This window comes from Sinocyclocheilus grahami, unplaced genomic scaffold (genome assembly GCF_001515645.1).
Source record: "Sinocyclocheilus grahami isolate Dianchi unplaced genomic scaffold, SAMN03320097.WGS_v1.1 scaffold1470.1, whole genome shotgun sequence".
Lineage (NCBI taxonomy): Eukaryota > Metazoa > Chordata > Actinopteri > Cypriniformes > Cyprinidae > Sinocyclocheilus > Sinocyclocheilus grahami.
The window spans coordinates 108,479-125,783 of NW_015506649.1; the positions used below are offsets into that span (position 1 = coordinate 108,479).

General features: G+C 40.8%; 1 protein-coding gene across 2 annotated transcripts in view; it reads left to right on the plus strand.

Annotated features, from left to right (window-relative positions):
* The window catches only part of LOC107570533 (leucine zipper putative tumor suppressor 2 homolog), a 74,123-nt gene extending 60,608 nt beyond the window's left edge, over positions 1–13,515 (plus strand). For both annotated transcript variants that reach the window (XM_016256760.1, XM_016256761.1), the window contains 4 exons: positions 9,564–10,097; positions 10,990–11,562; positions 11,665–11,934; positions 12,012–13,515. In XM_016256760.1, coding sequence (XP_016112246.1) covers positions 9,591–10,097; positions 10,990–11,562; positions 11,665–11,934; positions 12,012–12,791 — 2,130 coding nt within the window. In that variant the 5' untranslated portion in view covers positions 9,564–9,590 and the 3' untranslated portion in view covers positions 12,792–13,515. The remainder of the gene's footprint in view (positions 1–9,563; positions 10,098–10,989; positions 11,563–11,664; positions 11,935–12,011) is intronic.
* Positions 13,516–17,305: the final 3,790 nt, after the last annotated feature.

The following is a 17,305-nucleotide window of genomic DNA, read 5'->3' on the forward strand; positions in this document are numbered from 1 at the left end:
ATATCTAATAGTTTGTGCAGAGAGCTAAAGCGTGCTTTACAGGTCATGGAGGCGCCGGCGCGATCACTTGCATTGGAAACAACTTAAAATATGCCATAATTTTTGCTCATAAAGAGTAATATATCATTCTGAACTGTAAAGGGTCTACTTTTATTTGTGTGCACTCACAATATCAACAAAATTATGTGCTTTTATAAAATAAAGGATATATACAGGATGCGCTTTCTGCAATTTGATGAACCGAAACATAGCGAATACTTGCCTCACAGACTTGCTAAATATATCTATAGAAAGCTTTAAATTACTACTTTAAAACTAAATAAAACAAATCGAAAACAAAAACTCTTTCATTATAAAATCCGTAAAGATGCACTTTAAAATGTGCTTCGTTGTGAAGGAACAACAAGGCATCTCTTATTAAGTTGCTGGCAGGAGAGAGTGTACACTTGTAGGTGTGAATTAAGGAAAGGATGTGCACTTCCAGTAATTCAATTGTAGAAAATATTAATAATAAGGGTTAAATACGTCCACAATTTTGACTGGTAGTTATTACCAGAGAATGATAATTCATTAAGGTCATAAGACCATCAGGTATTCACCCAATCCCATGCTGAATTCTGCTACTTTGACTTCATCAGAATTCAAACCTCAGCTAAAATGGCATGTGGGGGCTGCATGTGGATGAGTGAACAGAACAAGAATGTCTTATGAGAAGTTTGAGTCAGTCTGGCCCTGGCTTTCTCTTTGCCTGTCTGTCCCGGTGGCAGAGAGGTTATTGAGATGGCAGTGCAGTCGGGGCGGTCTGATCTCTCCTGGCGACTCAAGACTGTGTTCCTCCTGCATGTGGCTCTTTGAAGTTCTCTGGGAGTGTGTTCTGAAGTGCACTGAGGGTGTGTGTAATTGATTGGACTGGCAGGCTCTTTGCAGATTATTCCACATGGTGAAACTGCTCTTAGCACATTGCAGCAGGCTAAATATATATCCCTCAATGCCCATCCGAGAATTAAACTCTAACACTGATTCGGAAACACATAACTAACTGCTGCTAATGCTTGCTTATCTGTTTTTAATTGAGCTGTTACATTGCTCATTCATTTTATGCTGTGCTAACTAAGGCCTTTACAGTTACGACATGTAATAGTTGAACATTAAGTGTATTTGGTGATGTGGACAAGTATGTTAGTGCCCACTAGTCCCAAAACGTAAAGGTTGCTGTTCAATCACTGCAAAGGGCACCATCAACACTGTGCCCTTGTAAGCATTTTTTTTTTTATTGATAGTTGCTAACAGGTGGTATTAGGGTGAGGGACATTCAGTAAAGAGACAGACTATAAGTTTAAATTGTATCTATATGCTAAGTTAATTTTGTCAACTTTAACAACAACTATTAAAAAATCTTACTACTAAAAATCGAAAAGTTCCTTTTTTCTGTGAAATCAAATCATAATGTTCAGGCATTTGAAAGAAAAAAATTGTAGAAATGCATTTATTATGAAACATTGCTCTATATACATACAGTATATGAGATTACATATTGATTGAAGTGTGTTTTTATTGTACAGTGTACAGTGTCAAAGCAGAATGGACCAAATGCTTCAAAAGTTGAATTTTGATCTCATGTGGTCTTTAACCACAGATTGCTGCAATAACTCAAGGCACTTAACCTCAATAACCTGTAATAAGACCATGATCTCATTCTGTGGCAATATTGTGTAAAGTTACATGAATAAATTGCACCACTTTGGCAATGTGGTGATGTCTGAGGATATGAGCTACAACAACTGGCTGCAACAACTGGCTGATCAAATCATAGATATAATGGCCTTTCGCAGCGTGGGAACCTTTTCATAGCACCAGAACTAATTGTGGAACTACCCACTTTTTGGCGTTTTCGCACCACCGGAACTGGGTGCGATTTTAGTACCGGACTGCCTTTTTCGAGAACCAAATTAGCTCCTACTCCGGAGCAGGGTCTAACCAGCACAACTGGTACTAATAGTGACGCAAGTAGACATTGATTGGCCAAAAGCGTATGAAAACGCCCTCACCCACCATGATTTAAAACGCTGTGTTGGAGATTCTTAGTCCTCCTTTCCGTTCTTTCAATCGCTTTCCGTATACGTCGACTTTCCATGTCCATTATTGTGAAACCCGCGAGACACAACAAAAACAGCTCCGATCACAGCGTCCTCCATCCTCCTGTTGTTAATGTTGCTCTTCTTTGTTTCTGTTGTTGAACGCCGCGCACAAATGACAACGCTGTCGACCGGCTTACGTCACTTCTTAGTACACACTTTCTCATTATATTATCACAGGGAGAACGTCCAGAGTTCTGTTAGGGTTAGTGTGTTTGTATGAGGTGCAGAATGTACTGAGGCTCTGTGAGTGGTTTGGAGTCCATGCAGCTCATTTTGGGTAACTTTAGGGTAACAGTTGGAATCTGGTTGGGAATTGTGTAGGTTGGGTTTAACTAAGGGTAAAGTCTGGCTTTGAGAAGGGGGTGGAATTAAGTTGAATTCATTTAAAAAGAGTGAAGTGATCCATAATGATTCCAGCATGGTGTGACCTTGTCTTTTTCTGCTCTTGGACAGGCTCTAAGATAGTTCTCAGTGACAGATTTATTTTTGAGTGTACAGCTAAAATGAGCAGGTAATCATAATTGTGCACAGTGATTCTCAGTGTAAGTTGAGCCTGAATGTCCACACGTACTTCATGCACCTTGACCAATATAAACACAATTAGTTGCTTATTGTTTTTTTGCCATAGTTGGTGTTTATTGCATTAAGGCCAGAGCCACAGTGCAGTTAGAGAGCTGGACTGGCTGTAGGAACTTACTCCATAAGAAGCGCCGAAGCAGAAATACCTGATAACCACGTTAGTGGAACCATGTGCGTAAGCACTCGCAGAGAGCCGCCCTGGAAACTGTTACTCTCAGCGAGTCACGCTATCCCTTTCTCTCCTCTCGCTCAAACTTTCTGTTTAATCTTATTCAAGGCATTGTTTTATCCAAGTATGCTGCTATTAATATTAATATTCACATTCTTAGCTGCTGTGACACAAAAATTCCCGTTGCCATGTCATTATGCACCTGGATTTAATTGCTTTCGTTTGTATTCCCATTAATAAATCATGTTGGATAAAATTAGAAAATGAATTAAAAAATATTATATAATTCGATTCGATTAGATTAGAGTTGGACCATATACTAATATAAAAGTGTGACGCAAATGTTACGCCCCTTACCATACTGTGATACCGTGTCCTGGCCGGAGCGACGAGACAAAAACATTAAAACCCATTATAAACGAGGCATTTGTTGCATCAGGTGGGGACATAATTACTGATTATAATGACTTATACTGTCTTTTTACGTGTTGCATTGTGTATCGTGCCGCGCAAACATAAAACCATGTCTGCATTTGTGATCGATCGGACAAACAACAAGCGCTACTCTACACTGCTCAAAACTCGCGTTTGAATCATCATTGGCAAATTCTTTAAATATAAAAAGCATACTTACAGGCTGTGAGTCAGAAGCGCCAGACTGTCCTTGCAAAGTTGGAACTGCCCCACTTTATAGAAACAGCCTTTGTGCACAGCATTATAGGCTACTCTGCAGGTTCAGGAAACAGTCCTCCATAAAATGCGCTGCACACATCTAAATATTTGGATATTGGTTATTTACAACAGTGTTGTAAATACAACTTAACCACTGATTTCTAGTCGTATCCTCTTTTGGAAGGCCAAACAAAGTATTTTCGCTTTCACAATGAAACACACAGCGTCACACACGGCTGGCTTGAGTGAGCAGAGGCAGTTGGGCTTGAGAAAGGCGCGGCCGGCGGGCTAGTGGCAACCACATGTGACGACCCCGGGCTAGACTCCGCTTCATCCATGGTGAAAGCCGATCCGGCGATCCACAGCGCGAAGTTGATTTATTTCCTCAGTGACCAGCACGGATCAGCTCTAGGCATGACGAAGCGGATATCGTCCTCTTTTGGAAAGCCAACCAAAGTAGTTTCGCTTTCACAACGAAACACACAGCGTCTCCACGACATGGCGGCAGCAACAATACTACAGCGAGAATAAAAGTTACGCCTTCTTTCTTTGACTGAACATTTGGGCGGCGTTATGCAAATCTTCCCACATCGTGATGTAGACATGTGGGGGCGTGTTTAAACGAGGCGTTTTAGGATGGCGTGGACAAGTCTTAACTTTTATAAAGAATATCTCTTTGGGTTTGAGACTTCAGTCTTTGCAACTTTAGGGATCATATCTATGCACGAACAGCTTGTAACACTCCAAAGACAAAGGAAAATTTGAAATAGCATCATATGACCCCTTTAAAAATCATCCCAGGATCCCACCTCATACAATTGGTTGAGTAGATGGCCAAAATGAGGAAAAATGAGGATTGCGTCTTCAGCTGCTTCTTGAAAGAAGTGATGGTCTCAGCAGTGGAGGTTGGCTGCTCATTTCAGGAGCAGAGTAGAGCCCTGCACGAGCCTCAAATTTAGGCCCTAAGCCCTGGCCCAAGATTCTCAGGCCCTAACCCGGCCCGAGTCTGACAGCTCATCAGACCCGAGTCCGTCTCCCCCCCCAGCTTATACTACTGTTTCAGCTATTAAAATAGTTCAGTTTTGTATGTAATGTCAAAGTGATTATATTTCGTTTCGTTTTTTTAAGTTAATTTAGAAAAACGTTTGGAGCATTTTTTTGTTCGTTAAATGTAAGTTTTTGTTTTTTAAAGTAACGACCAATCGGCCAGCGGCAGACAGTGAGCTGATAGCCTATGTTTGATCAATTTAGCCTTCTGAAATCATCACGAAATAAAATCCATAGATATAAAACTGTTCAAGCATATCACAATGTCAGTTTAAATGTTTAACCTATATAAATGTGCGCTATTAGACGCATATCTAATAGTTTGTGCAGAGAGCTAAAGCGTGCTTTACAGGTCATGGAGGCGCCGGCGCGATCACTTGCATTGGAAACAACTTAAAATATGCCATAATTTTTGCTCATAAAGAGTAATATATCATTCTGAACTGTAAAGGGTCTACTTTTATTTGTGTGCACTCACAATATCAACAAAATTATGTGCTTTTATAAAATAAAGGATATATACAGGATGCGCTTTCTGCAATTTGATGAACCGAAACATAGCGAATACTTGCCTCACAGACTTGCTAAATATATCTATAGAAAGCTTTAAATTACTACTTTAAAACTAAATAAAACAAATCGAAAACAAAAACTCTTTCATTATAAAATCCGTAAAGATGCACTTTAAAATGTGCTTCGTTGTGAAGGAACAACAAGGCATCTCTTATTAAGTTGCTGGCAGGAGAGAGTGTACACTTGTAGGTGTGAATTAAGGAAAGGATGTGCACTTCCAGTAATTCAATTGTAGAAAATATTAATAATAAGGGTTAAATACGTCCACAATTTTGACTGGTAGTTATTACCAGAGAATGATAATTCATTAAGGTCATAAGACCATCAGGTATTCACCCAATCCCATGCTGAATTCTGCTACTTTGACTTCATCAGAATTCAAACCTCAGCTAAAATGGCATGTGGGGGCTGCATGTGGATGAGTGAACAGAACAAGAATGTCTTATGAGAAGTTTGAGTCAGTCTGGCCCTGGCTTTCTCTTTGCCTGTCTGTCCCGGTGGCAGAGAGGTTATTGAGATGGCAGTGCAGTCGGGGCGGTCTGATCTCTCCTGGCGACTCAAGACTGTGTTCCTCCTGCATGTGGCTCTTTGAAGTTCTCTGGGAGTGTGTTCTGAAGTGCACTGAGGGTGTGTGTAATTGATTGGACTGGCAGGCTCTTTGCAGATTATTCCACATGGTGAAACTGCTCTTAGCACATTGCAGCAGGCTAAATATATATCCCTCAATGCCCATCCGAGAATTAAACTCTAACACTGATTCGGAAACACATAACTAACTGCTGCTAATGCTTGCTTATCTGTTTTTAATTGAGCTGTTACATTGCTCATTCATTTTATGCTGTGCTAACTAAGGCCTTTACAGTTACGACATGTAATAGTTGAACATTAAGTGTATTTGGTGATGTGGACAAGTATGTTAGTGCCCACTAGTCCCAAAACGTAAAGGTTGCTGTTCAATCACTGCAAAGGGCACCATCAACACTGTGCCCTTGTAAGCATTTTTTTTTTTATTGATAGTTGCTAACAGGTGGTATTAGGGTGAGGGACATTCAGTAAAGAGACAGACTATAAGTTTAAATTGTATCTATATGCTAAGTTAATTTTGTCAACTTTAACAACAACTATTAAAAAATCTTACTACTAAAAATCGAAAAGTTCCTTTTTTCTGTGAAATCAAATCATAATGTTCAGGCATTTGAAAGAAAAAAATTGTAGAAATGCATTTATTATGAAACATTGCTCTATATACATACAGTATATGAGATTACATATTGATTGAAGTGTGTTTTTATTGTACAGTGTACAGTGTCAAAGCAGAATGGACCAAATGCTTCAAAAGTTGAATTTTGATCTCATGTGGTCTTTAACCACAGATTGCTGCAATAACTCAAGGCACTTAACCTCAATAACCTGTAATAAGACCATGATCTCATTCTGTGGCAATATTGTGTAAAGTTACATGAATAAATTGCACCACTTTGGCAATGTGGTGATGTCTGAGGATATGAGCTACAACAACTGGCTGCAACAACTGGCTGATCAAATCATAGATATAATGGCCTTTCGCAGCGTGGGAACCTTTTCATAGCACCAGAACTAATTGTGGAACTACCCACTTTTTGGCGTTTTCGCACCACCGGAACTGGGTGCGATTTTAGTACCGGACTGCCTTTTTCGAGAACCAAATTAGCTCCTACTCCGGAGCAGGGTCTAACCAGCACAACTGGTACTAATAGTGACGCAAGTAGACATTGATTGGCCAAAAGCGTATGAAAACGCCCTCACCCGCCATGATTTAAAACGCCGTGTAAACATACTGTAAGCATGTCAACTTATTTCGCAAGTATGGTTAGTACTGTACATTTAGTTCTGGAACTAAAACGGTGCGAAAGGCCCTATAGAGCAACAATACCCGGACTCTGCTATAATCATTCTCAGGAATTTTAATAAAGCAAATCTCTCCCATGAACTGCCAAAATAAAGACAGCATGTTACATGTTCTACCAGAGACAGTAATATACTGGACCATGGATGTAATATGGATGCATATCACTCTGTCCCACAGGCAGCTTTGGGGCTCTCTGATCACTGTTTGGTTCATCTTATACCAACCTACAGGCAGAAACTGAAATCAGCTAAACCTGTAACAAGGACTGTAAAAAGATGGACTAATGAAGCAGAGCGGGATTTACAAGCCTGCTTTGACTGCACTGATTGGAGTGTTATTGAAGCTGCAGCCACCGATCTGGACGAGCTCACAGAGACTATAACATCATACATTAGTTTCTATGAGGATATGTGCATTCCTACCAGGACTCATTTAACTTACAACTACGACAAACTGTGGTTCACTGCAAAACTCAGACAGCTCCGTCAGGCCAAAGAAGATGCCTACATGAGTGGGGACAGGGTCCAAAAAGCTGAGAAATCAGTTTTCAGCCATTGACCCTGCATCAGTGGAAAGGACTGAAAGACATCCCCAATTACAAGACACCATCCCCCAGCACTGTGGAGAATTTGAATGAGGTCTCACACCCCACACCCATTTTGACCTTCTCTCTATGGATCTATTAACACCTCCAACAAACCCCTCTCACCCCTCCTGCACTTTAGATCAGTGAAGATGATGTGCACCAGGTCTTCTGGAAACAGAAGACAAGAAAAGCACCAGGCCCAGATGGCGTTGAAGTCCTGTGCTAACCAGTTGGGCCCTATCTTTACACAGATTTTCAACAGATCACTGGAGCTATGCAAAGTCCCTTCCTGCTTCAAACGCTCCACCATCATCTCCATCCCAAAGAAACCCAAAATCACAGGACTTAATGACTACAGGCCTGTGGCTTTAACATCTGTGGTCATGAAGTCATTTGAAAACTGGTGATGGCCCACCTGAAGGACATCACTGGACCCTTACTAGACCCCCTGCAGTTTGTTTACTGAGCAAACAGGTCTGTGATGATGCAGTCAACATGGGACTGCACTACATCCTGCAACATCTGGACAGACCATGGACTTATGTGAGGATCCTATTCGTGGAATTCAGCTGGCCCTTCAACACTATCATTCCAAACCTCTTCCTGTCCGAATTAACCCAGCTCTCTGTGCCCACCTCCTTCTGTCAGTGGATCACCAGCTTCCTGACAGACAGGCAGGAGCTAGTGAGGCTGGGAAAATTCTCATCCAGCACCCATACGATCAGCACTGGCACCCTCAGGGATGTGTGCTCTCCCCACTGCTCTTCTCCCTGTACACCAATGACTGCATGCAAAGGATCCCTCTGTCAGGCTCCTGAAGTTTGCAGATGACACCACACTTATTGGCCTCATCCAGAACAGTGACAAGTCTGCTTACAGGCAGGAGGTTAAAGCTGGCTGTTGTCTGGTTCAGTTATAACAACCTGGAGCTGAACACGCTCAAAACAGTGGAGATGATAGCGGACTTAAGGAGAAACCCCCCTGCACTCCCCCCACTCACCATCATGAATGGCAGTGTGGCAACAGTGGAGTCATTCAAGTTCCTGGGCACCATCATCTCTCAGGATCTGAAGTGGGAGTTCCATATAGACTCCATTGTCAAAAAGGCCCAGCAGAGGTTGTACTTCCTTCACCACCTGGAGAAGTTCAACCTGCCACAGGAGCTGCTGATACAGTTCTACTCTGCAGTCATTGAATCCATCCTCTGCACTTCAGTAACTGTCTGGTTCAGCTCAGGTACCAAATCATATCTTAGAAGATTGCAGCGGATAGTCCGGACTGATGGGCGAATCACTGGTACAACCCTCCCCACTCTCCAAGAACTGCACTCATCTAGAGTGAGTAAAAGGGCTGGCAAAATCATTCTGAACCCCTCACACCCAAGCCACTTCCTCTTTGAGCTGTTGCCATCTGGTCGGTGCTACAAAGCACTGAGCACCAGAACAGCCAAGCATAAGAACAGTTAACCTCAGGCAATCCATCTCATGAACAGTTAACTTGGCAATGAGCGTGTAATACACAACATTATTTATACATTTATTTATTAAAACACCATACTTATTCACATTTCCTTGCATTTGTACATAACATACCTGTACACATCTATTGTCTATTTGTATATTGTGTATTTTTTAATCACATTTTTTATTCCATTTACTCATTCTATTTTTATTATTTGTGTCTTGTCACTGTAATGCTGTGGATGCTTCTGTCACCAAAACAAATTCCTTGTTTGTGTAAACATACCTGGCAGTAAAGCTCTTTCTGATTCTGAGATTCTTTTGTTTTTGAAATCAAAAACTGTGCAATTATATGACCTAAAATTATATGATCCATTTTACAGGTTTCATGACAATCAGCCCATTTAGACTGTAATCTTTATTCCTTGTCTTCCTGTTTTTCTCTCCACAGAGTGTGTGTCCTGGGCGTGTGTTCTCCATGGCTCTAGTTCAGGCACTGCCTGTGCCCACTGATCACCCGAAGCCTAGCGCTGACATCCAGCAGTGCTGCTCAGTGTCTCACTCCCACACTGTAGCTGCGGCAGGCACCATGGGCTCCGTCAGCAGCCTTATCTCTGGACGTACCTACCAGGAGCGTCACTGCCGAGCTGCCAGCGACTTTGGCGCCAAGTATCGCAAACCCACACCAGCTACGAGCTGTTTCCGACAGCAAGAGGGCACGCTGCGCAGTGCCAGCTCACAGGAGCAGCTTCTCACCAGACAGCCTCCTCTACCTGCTAAGAACAAGTCCTCTGCCCTCATCTCTGCTGGCAATGGTAACTATGGCTATTTGAGTGATGAGCCAGTGGGCGACTGGAATGATAATCATGTGACCCCGTGCAGCCCGTCCAGTGATACCGAAGAGCCTCCTGATAACAGAGGCATGAATGGTAACATTGGTGGCCCTCCTCCCAAACTCATCCCAGTGTCAGGGAAGCTGGAAAAGGTGAGTTCGGGGGTGCTTAGGAAGTAAACATAAAAGAAAATAACTTTACGGCTTTAAAAGTCGTACAAGCTACACATTTGTTATTTTTAACCAGATTAGTAGCTAATTTAAAATTCTGCCCATTGTTATATTGTCATATGGTCTCATTTGTTTGTTTTTCTGTAAAGAATGGTAGTTTTGCTGATGCTCATTACACACAGTGGGTAGTACATCTAATTGGCTATTCATTTCTGTTGATCAAAGAGAGCCTTTAATCACTGCAGTATGTCAATATGCCATCACTTTCTGTACACATTTAATCAATGACACGTCAGTTACACTCTCAACAAAAATAAAGGTTCCTGTTGTTGTCTTCATGTTTAGCCATGTATTGTGTAGATACATTACCTTTCAAAAGTTTGGGGTCAGCAAATTTTTTTATTGAAAGAAATAATTATTTCTAAAAAATATTTATTTTAAATTCTTTTAACTTTATATTAAACAAGAACGCTTAAATCAAAATCATGGTTTCTACAGAGTTACTGATAATGACATTGATAAAAATATGAAATGTTTCTTGAGAATCAGATTGACCTATTGGAATGATTTCTGAAGGATCATGTGACACTAAAGACTGGAGTAATGGCTACTGAAAATTCAGCTTTTCCATCACTGGAATAAATTATATTTTAAAATGTTAAAATCCAAAATTGCTGATTTCACAATATTGCTGTTTTATTGTATTTTTGATCAAATAAATGCAGCCTTGGTAAGCATAAGAGATATCTTTCAAAAAGATAAAAAAATCTTACCAACCCCAAAGTTTTCAACAGCAGTGTAGTTAGCATTTTAGTTAAAGTGTTAAATGTGGTTTTACGTAGTAGTCACATTAATCATTTACTTTTGATCACAGAGTATGGAGAAGATACTGATCCGTCCCACTGCCTTTAAGCCGGTTGTGCCCAAGAATCGGAACTCTGTGCAGTACCTGTCTCCACGGTCAGGGGGCAGTCTGACTGAAAGCCAGGGCAGCCTCAACCTCTTACTTCCTGGCACTGGAGCATTGTTGGGTTGTCAGGAGAAGCGTAACTCTTACAGTGGGGGGCGCCACGCACGGAATAGCCAATCCTGCACTATGTCGGACTCAGGCCGCAACTCACTCTCCAGTCTACCAACCTACAGCAGCACAGGGTACAGCCTGGCACAGAGCGAGGTTCCCACCGGGCACATAGAAACCACACGCTCCAGTGGTGGCCATGGACACTCTAACTCTGACAGTGGTCGGTCATCATCCAGTAAGAGCACAGGGTCTTTAACTGGCCGTGGGCAGCCCCTCTCAGACAGTGGATCGTGTGGCCGCTCCCCAGCTCCAGGAGAAGGGTATGAGGGCGTCATTCGGGAACTTGAGGAGAAGCTGAGGGAAAGAGACCTGGAGCTGCAGCAACTCCGGGACAACCTGGATGAGAATGAGGCAGCCATCTGTCAGGTGACAATCGCAGTTTTCTACCAGTTATTAGTGCCATTTGACAGGGAATTGTTAGATACGGTGGATACAACGTAAGTAAAATCATATGTCTTTTCCATGCAGGTGTATGAGGAGAAACAGAAGCGGTGTGAGCAAGAGTTAGAGGACCTTCGGCAGAGCTGTGCATCGAAAATGAAGCAGGTGCAGCTGAAGGCACAACGGGCACAACAGGTCCTGCAGTTGCAGGTGTTCCAGCTGCAGCAAGAGAAGAAGAAATTGCAGGAGGACTTCTCCCAACTGCTGCAGGAACGGGAGGCATTGGAGAAGAGATGTGCCTCTTTTGAGAAGGAGCAGACTCAACTAGGTCCTCGTCTAGAAGAGACAAAGTGGGAGGTGAGATCGTGTACCAATTTAGATCTAGCAATGAGTAATAATTACATTCAATGAACTTGAATGCTCCTGTGTTGCAGGTCTGTCAGAAGTCTGGTGAGATCTCTCTGCTGAAGCAGCAACTGAAGGATGTACAGGCTGATCTTGGTCAGAAAGCCAGCGAGATTGTTGCTTTGAAGGCCCAGATGAGAGAGGCTCGTTGCGAGCTTCAAGCTAGCCAGGCTCACTCGCAGGAAGCCCACGCCACAGCCCGCACCCGTACACTCGAACTTGAGGTTTGCGAGAATGAGCTGCAGCGTCGTAAAAGCGAAGCGGAGCTCCTGCGGGAGAAGGTGGGCCGTTTGGAGGAAGAGTCTATCCGTCTTAAAGAGACCCTGGCAGTGCCCCCGTTCCAAACTCTACCTTCTAAGGGCCAATGCATGAGCTTGCCCCTGCCCCAAAGCCGTGGGGGAGTCACTCACGGGATCAGTCCTGCTTTCCGGGACAACATCAGTGAAGAGCAGTTTCTAGCATATGAAAGCGATGAAGCGAAGGTGCAGCGTCAGAGCGTGGATGTGCTTCATGGTCTCCGTCAGCAGGTGGACCGAATGCGGGCTGAGCTGATGTATGAGAGGAGGCGGAGTGAGGACCAGCTGGAGGCCTTTGAGGATGAACGCAGGGTATGGCAGGAGGAGAAAGACAAGGTGATTCGTTACCAGAAGCAGCTGCAGCAGAACTACATCCAGATGTACCGCAGAAACCGAGACCTAGAGCGTGTGATGAGGGAACTTAGTCTTGAGCTGGAGAACAGGGACATGGAGGAGTTTGACATGCGTAGCAATGAGATCCATTTTGAGGAGATCACTGCCACTGAAATCTAAGCCACATCTCACTCTGCCATCCCAAAATTAATTTCCACTGAGGTTGTGTGAGGAGTACTGGCCTTCACTGCAGTGTTTTTGACATGCTTCTCCACACTATTTCAGAAAGTCTTATGTTCAAGGCAAGTTATTGTTGTGATGTCCGCAGAGGCCAATAAAATATGTAACATTTGTATTTAGACATCTTTATGATCACTTCCTGCCTCGGACACCTGTGAGGAAACCTGTGAGATGAATGTACAATGACTGTGAACAGCAGCAGTTAATTGATGCCACTGGTGAAGGGAAGGTGTCCTCAAAGGTGGTGCTTTGTTCCTGGCAAACCCCTATAGTACAACTAGGGCTATAACTTAGCTTAATTCTGAAAAAATATTACATTTAATCCCCCGTTGATCTGAAATGTGGATTCTTTAAGAAGTTTTTCACACAGGAAGTTCACAAAAGACATGTTTTTCCATTCAAAAGCATCTATGCAGTAGTGCAGAAGTATAAATTGTTGACATAAACAGCACGATGCGACGACGGCCAAAGACATTTGTAGCATAGAGTGAATGCTAGAATGTGTCCTTTGTGAACAAGATTGGGAAATTGGGCAGATTGACAAACCCAATTTCTAAATGGGTTGATGTGAACTGAAGACCAATGATGGGCTTATGTTCAATGATAACGAAATAAAATATATGACACTTACAAATGTCCATTCAATATTTTACTCGCCTCTTAACTTAATTCATTTGGAATTTTTTTCTTAGCAAATATACTGAAATGGTTATGAGATCGAAGAACCAATAGGAAGAAATACAGCATGTAGGCTACGGGTTTCATGGTGTTTCTCATATTCTATGTAGTACAGAGCGCTCTACTTGTCTCGCCCATTGTACCAGCATTAACACTGATGGAAAAAGACTTGGAGGCACTCTAATGAGCATCTCATGTTAGGTCACAGAAACTGCAGTTTTGTTGCATTCATTCTTGGTGTTCTAGTTGTGCTGGTGTTAAGTCCTCAATAACATTGTGTCATATCTTCTCAGCTTTTTACGGCACTATGCAGCAAGAACTGTCACCTCTCATCTCACAGCCCCGCTGCTTACGCTACATTTGATACTAATCACTGATGTAGAAGTGTTATTTTTATAATTAGATGATATATTAGTAGATATAACTAGCAACTATAGAGGCAAATGTATATTTTTTCTTTTCTTTGTGAGTATTGCCACGCACACTGTACAGAGTGAATAGCATGTGTGTATGACACGGTAGCATTTCTGTGGTCAGACAGTCTGGCGTTGAGTCACGTTATGGCATAACACAGGTCAACCGGTTGGTTTTTCCAACTAGTTCTGCTCTGTAATGACATAATTGATGAATGCATAGATATTATGTTAGATTTGCATACAATCTGAGAAATACTAATCAAATGTTTGTGGTCATTTTGTTAAAGGGATATATACACTATATAAACTTTGTTGTTTTTACAGAACAGATTCTTTAAAAAAGAGAGGAAGAATGAAATATATATATATATATATATATATATATATATATAAATATGATGTATATTTTTATATATAGCACCTCAAGCTATTTTGTGGTAACACAGGTAACTTTGTGAGTTTAATAAATATGAAAGGCATTTTTCACACACTTTTTTTTTGTCCAGAGGGGTCATTTGCCATAGCATGTTCATAGGGAGCTCTGACAGTATTTCATATAGTGGTTAGTGTTTTTATATTCATATGGAGTATTTACTATGTCCTTCTCTGATCATAACTTACAGCATTATTACATAATTTTTGAGCATGTTGTAGAAAAGTGGCAAGAACATTGTCTGACAACAAGGCAATGCTTGAGAGCTTTTTTGACGGGGAAGAAAAAACTTAATAGCAAAAAATTATTAAATGAGGAACTCTCAATACAAGATCACATTTTAGCCATCGCAACCAAAGATATGTATTTTCCATAGTATCTTTATCAGCTTATAGTTATATACATTTACACATTTTTCACTCAGTGCTTCCTTTTTTACAAAACCATGTAATATACTCTCAATGATCCTACATTAAAACAAACACTTTATTTATGTGATAATAATTTTTATATTTTTCATTCAAGGCCAAATTATTCATTTCATTATTGGTCAGAATGATTCACTGTTTGTGATTAGTCTAGTCTTGTATCGTTTCAGTTCATTTTTACATTCATCAATGACTACCTGAGAATCAGAAGAAATTATGCCATATTTTTCTCACCCTGCTCAGATTATCATCCTTTGTGTTGCCAGGATCATCTCTATAGCACAGATATGTTATGAGTGTACGAAAAGAGCTCTCTTACCCCTGGACAATATCCTGTGCATTTCTTCCTGACATGTCAATCACGCCCCTGAAAAATACATGTGTAAATATTCCTCTTATTGTAATATTATCGACATATTCAATATATTTGTTTTTACACAAATATCTTGAAGGTGTAGCCACTGTGAATAGACCAAAGCAAATTAACGTTTAGTCTTTTTGCCCTCATGTATGTGCTTGTGTGTTTCCTTTGTCAATCTGTAGTCTTTGTAGTCTTGTATGTATATTTTCCTGTTGTATATTTCTTGTAAAAATGTGTTTTTAATAAAAGAAAGTTGCCTCATTCTGAGTCTGGTGTTTTTGAAAATGTACCTACAGTTTAACAACATTTAACAATTTTACTTTACAAGAAATAAAATTTTTAGAGCTTTCTTTAAACCTAATACATTCATATCCTAATTAATAAAAGAGTTTAAAAATGCATGTTGAAGCACTATGCAAGACACTAGAACGCAAGTAACTTTTTTTGTTTGAAATTAACAAAATTTTAATTTTGAGCAAGTACATCATAAATACATCTTCCAACTTTTTTAGTGCCTTAATGCTTCTCTCATTCCTCCACGCATGTTTACGTCACATCAAGGAATACAGGTCATGGCTATTATTGGTGGAAGGTATTCTAGGCCCTGTCCCAAATGGCACACTTCATGTGCACTTACGGTCTTGTGGACTTACAATGGCCACCGTGTGCGAGTGTCCATTAAGTCCATAAGACCATAGGGTGTCCCATTCATCAGGCTTGTCCAAATACCCACACTTGAGGTCTTGGCCACTTGAGAGTGCGTGCACGCAACATGAAGTGCGCAAGACTGTACCAGGTCGAAAAAATTTGAATACAGCTTCTGAGTGGTATTTGAGGCTAAGCTTTATCCCATCATGCATCATGTTCTGGAAATAAATCATGAGATTTTTGCTGAGGTCTCGCAAGAGGTCATGAAAACATTTCCAATGTAAGAAATATTAATAATAATTAGATAGTACATATAATTTGGTAGTAAACATAAAGTGTTGCATGTTTCATTGGTGCAAAGATGAGTATGCTTATTTTGTACAACATTTGCAACTGCTTTTTATCACTTAAGTAGAAGGAACACAATTACTAAATTGTGTTATATGTACTACTGAACAGACATTTAGAAGTTTATTTTAAAATGCAAATTATTGAAAATCAAAATTAAGTTCTGTAAACACATGCATTTTTACAACAAGTATAAGTGTGTCCCGGGTAATGAAAAGTTCTACACACACTTGTGTTCTTCACTCCCACTTGAACACTTGAGCCAAATAGTAGTCAAGCACAAAGACTGCAAGTGTGGGTATTTGGACAAGCCCGTCATTTTAGCTTTCAGAAGGGTGCTCACGAGCACCCCCTTTGTGGCCGCTATGCGCCCTTGATGTGCACCTCTACCCAACAATCAAATCGGCATGCCATTTAGGGTGCGATTTGGGACAGGGCCTTAGCTTGAAACTACACCAAAAGAAAGAGTTTGCAAACAAAAAGGACAAAAGTTACACAACGTATCTTTAATAATTTGGATTTTATCATTTAAGATCAGAACTAGAGTCGAAAGAGCTTACACAATGGAAACCGTCAATATTTAACCTTTTTATTTATAATCACGCAATGACTTTTGTAATAAAACAAATTACAAAAATGCAGACCAGATGCTTTTTACATGATTTCTTTAGATGCGTACAGAGAAAAAAAGTGTAGTATATAACACTGATCCTACAATCATCACAACGTTTAGATCTTAATTGCACAGTCCATGTGTGCAGCTTTAAGGCACAAATATAAAAAATGCTAAGTATAAACATAAGTTGCCAAAAATAGAAATTCACTTAGAGCACAGGATGTAAAGTGAGAGAGGCATCCTCATTTGTAATAATCCCCCAGACATTCAATAAACCAAACCAACAATTTAAAAGAAAAACAGACCTAATCTCAATCCATACTGTGGCCATGTGTAATCTCTCTCAGGCATGACTGTGAAGACTGTAGGATGGATGGGTAGTGTTATGACTTATGATTATCAGCATGTCATGCCAGTGCGCTCTTATCTAACTCCAGGCTTAAACCAACCAAAAATAGAAACCCACAATATCTCGTGTTTATACAGGGTGTCAAATCCTTTAACATTGGAAGTGACGAGTTCATAG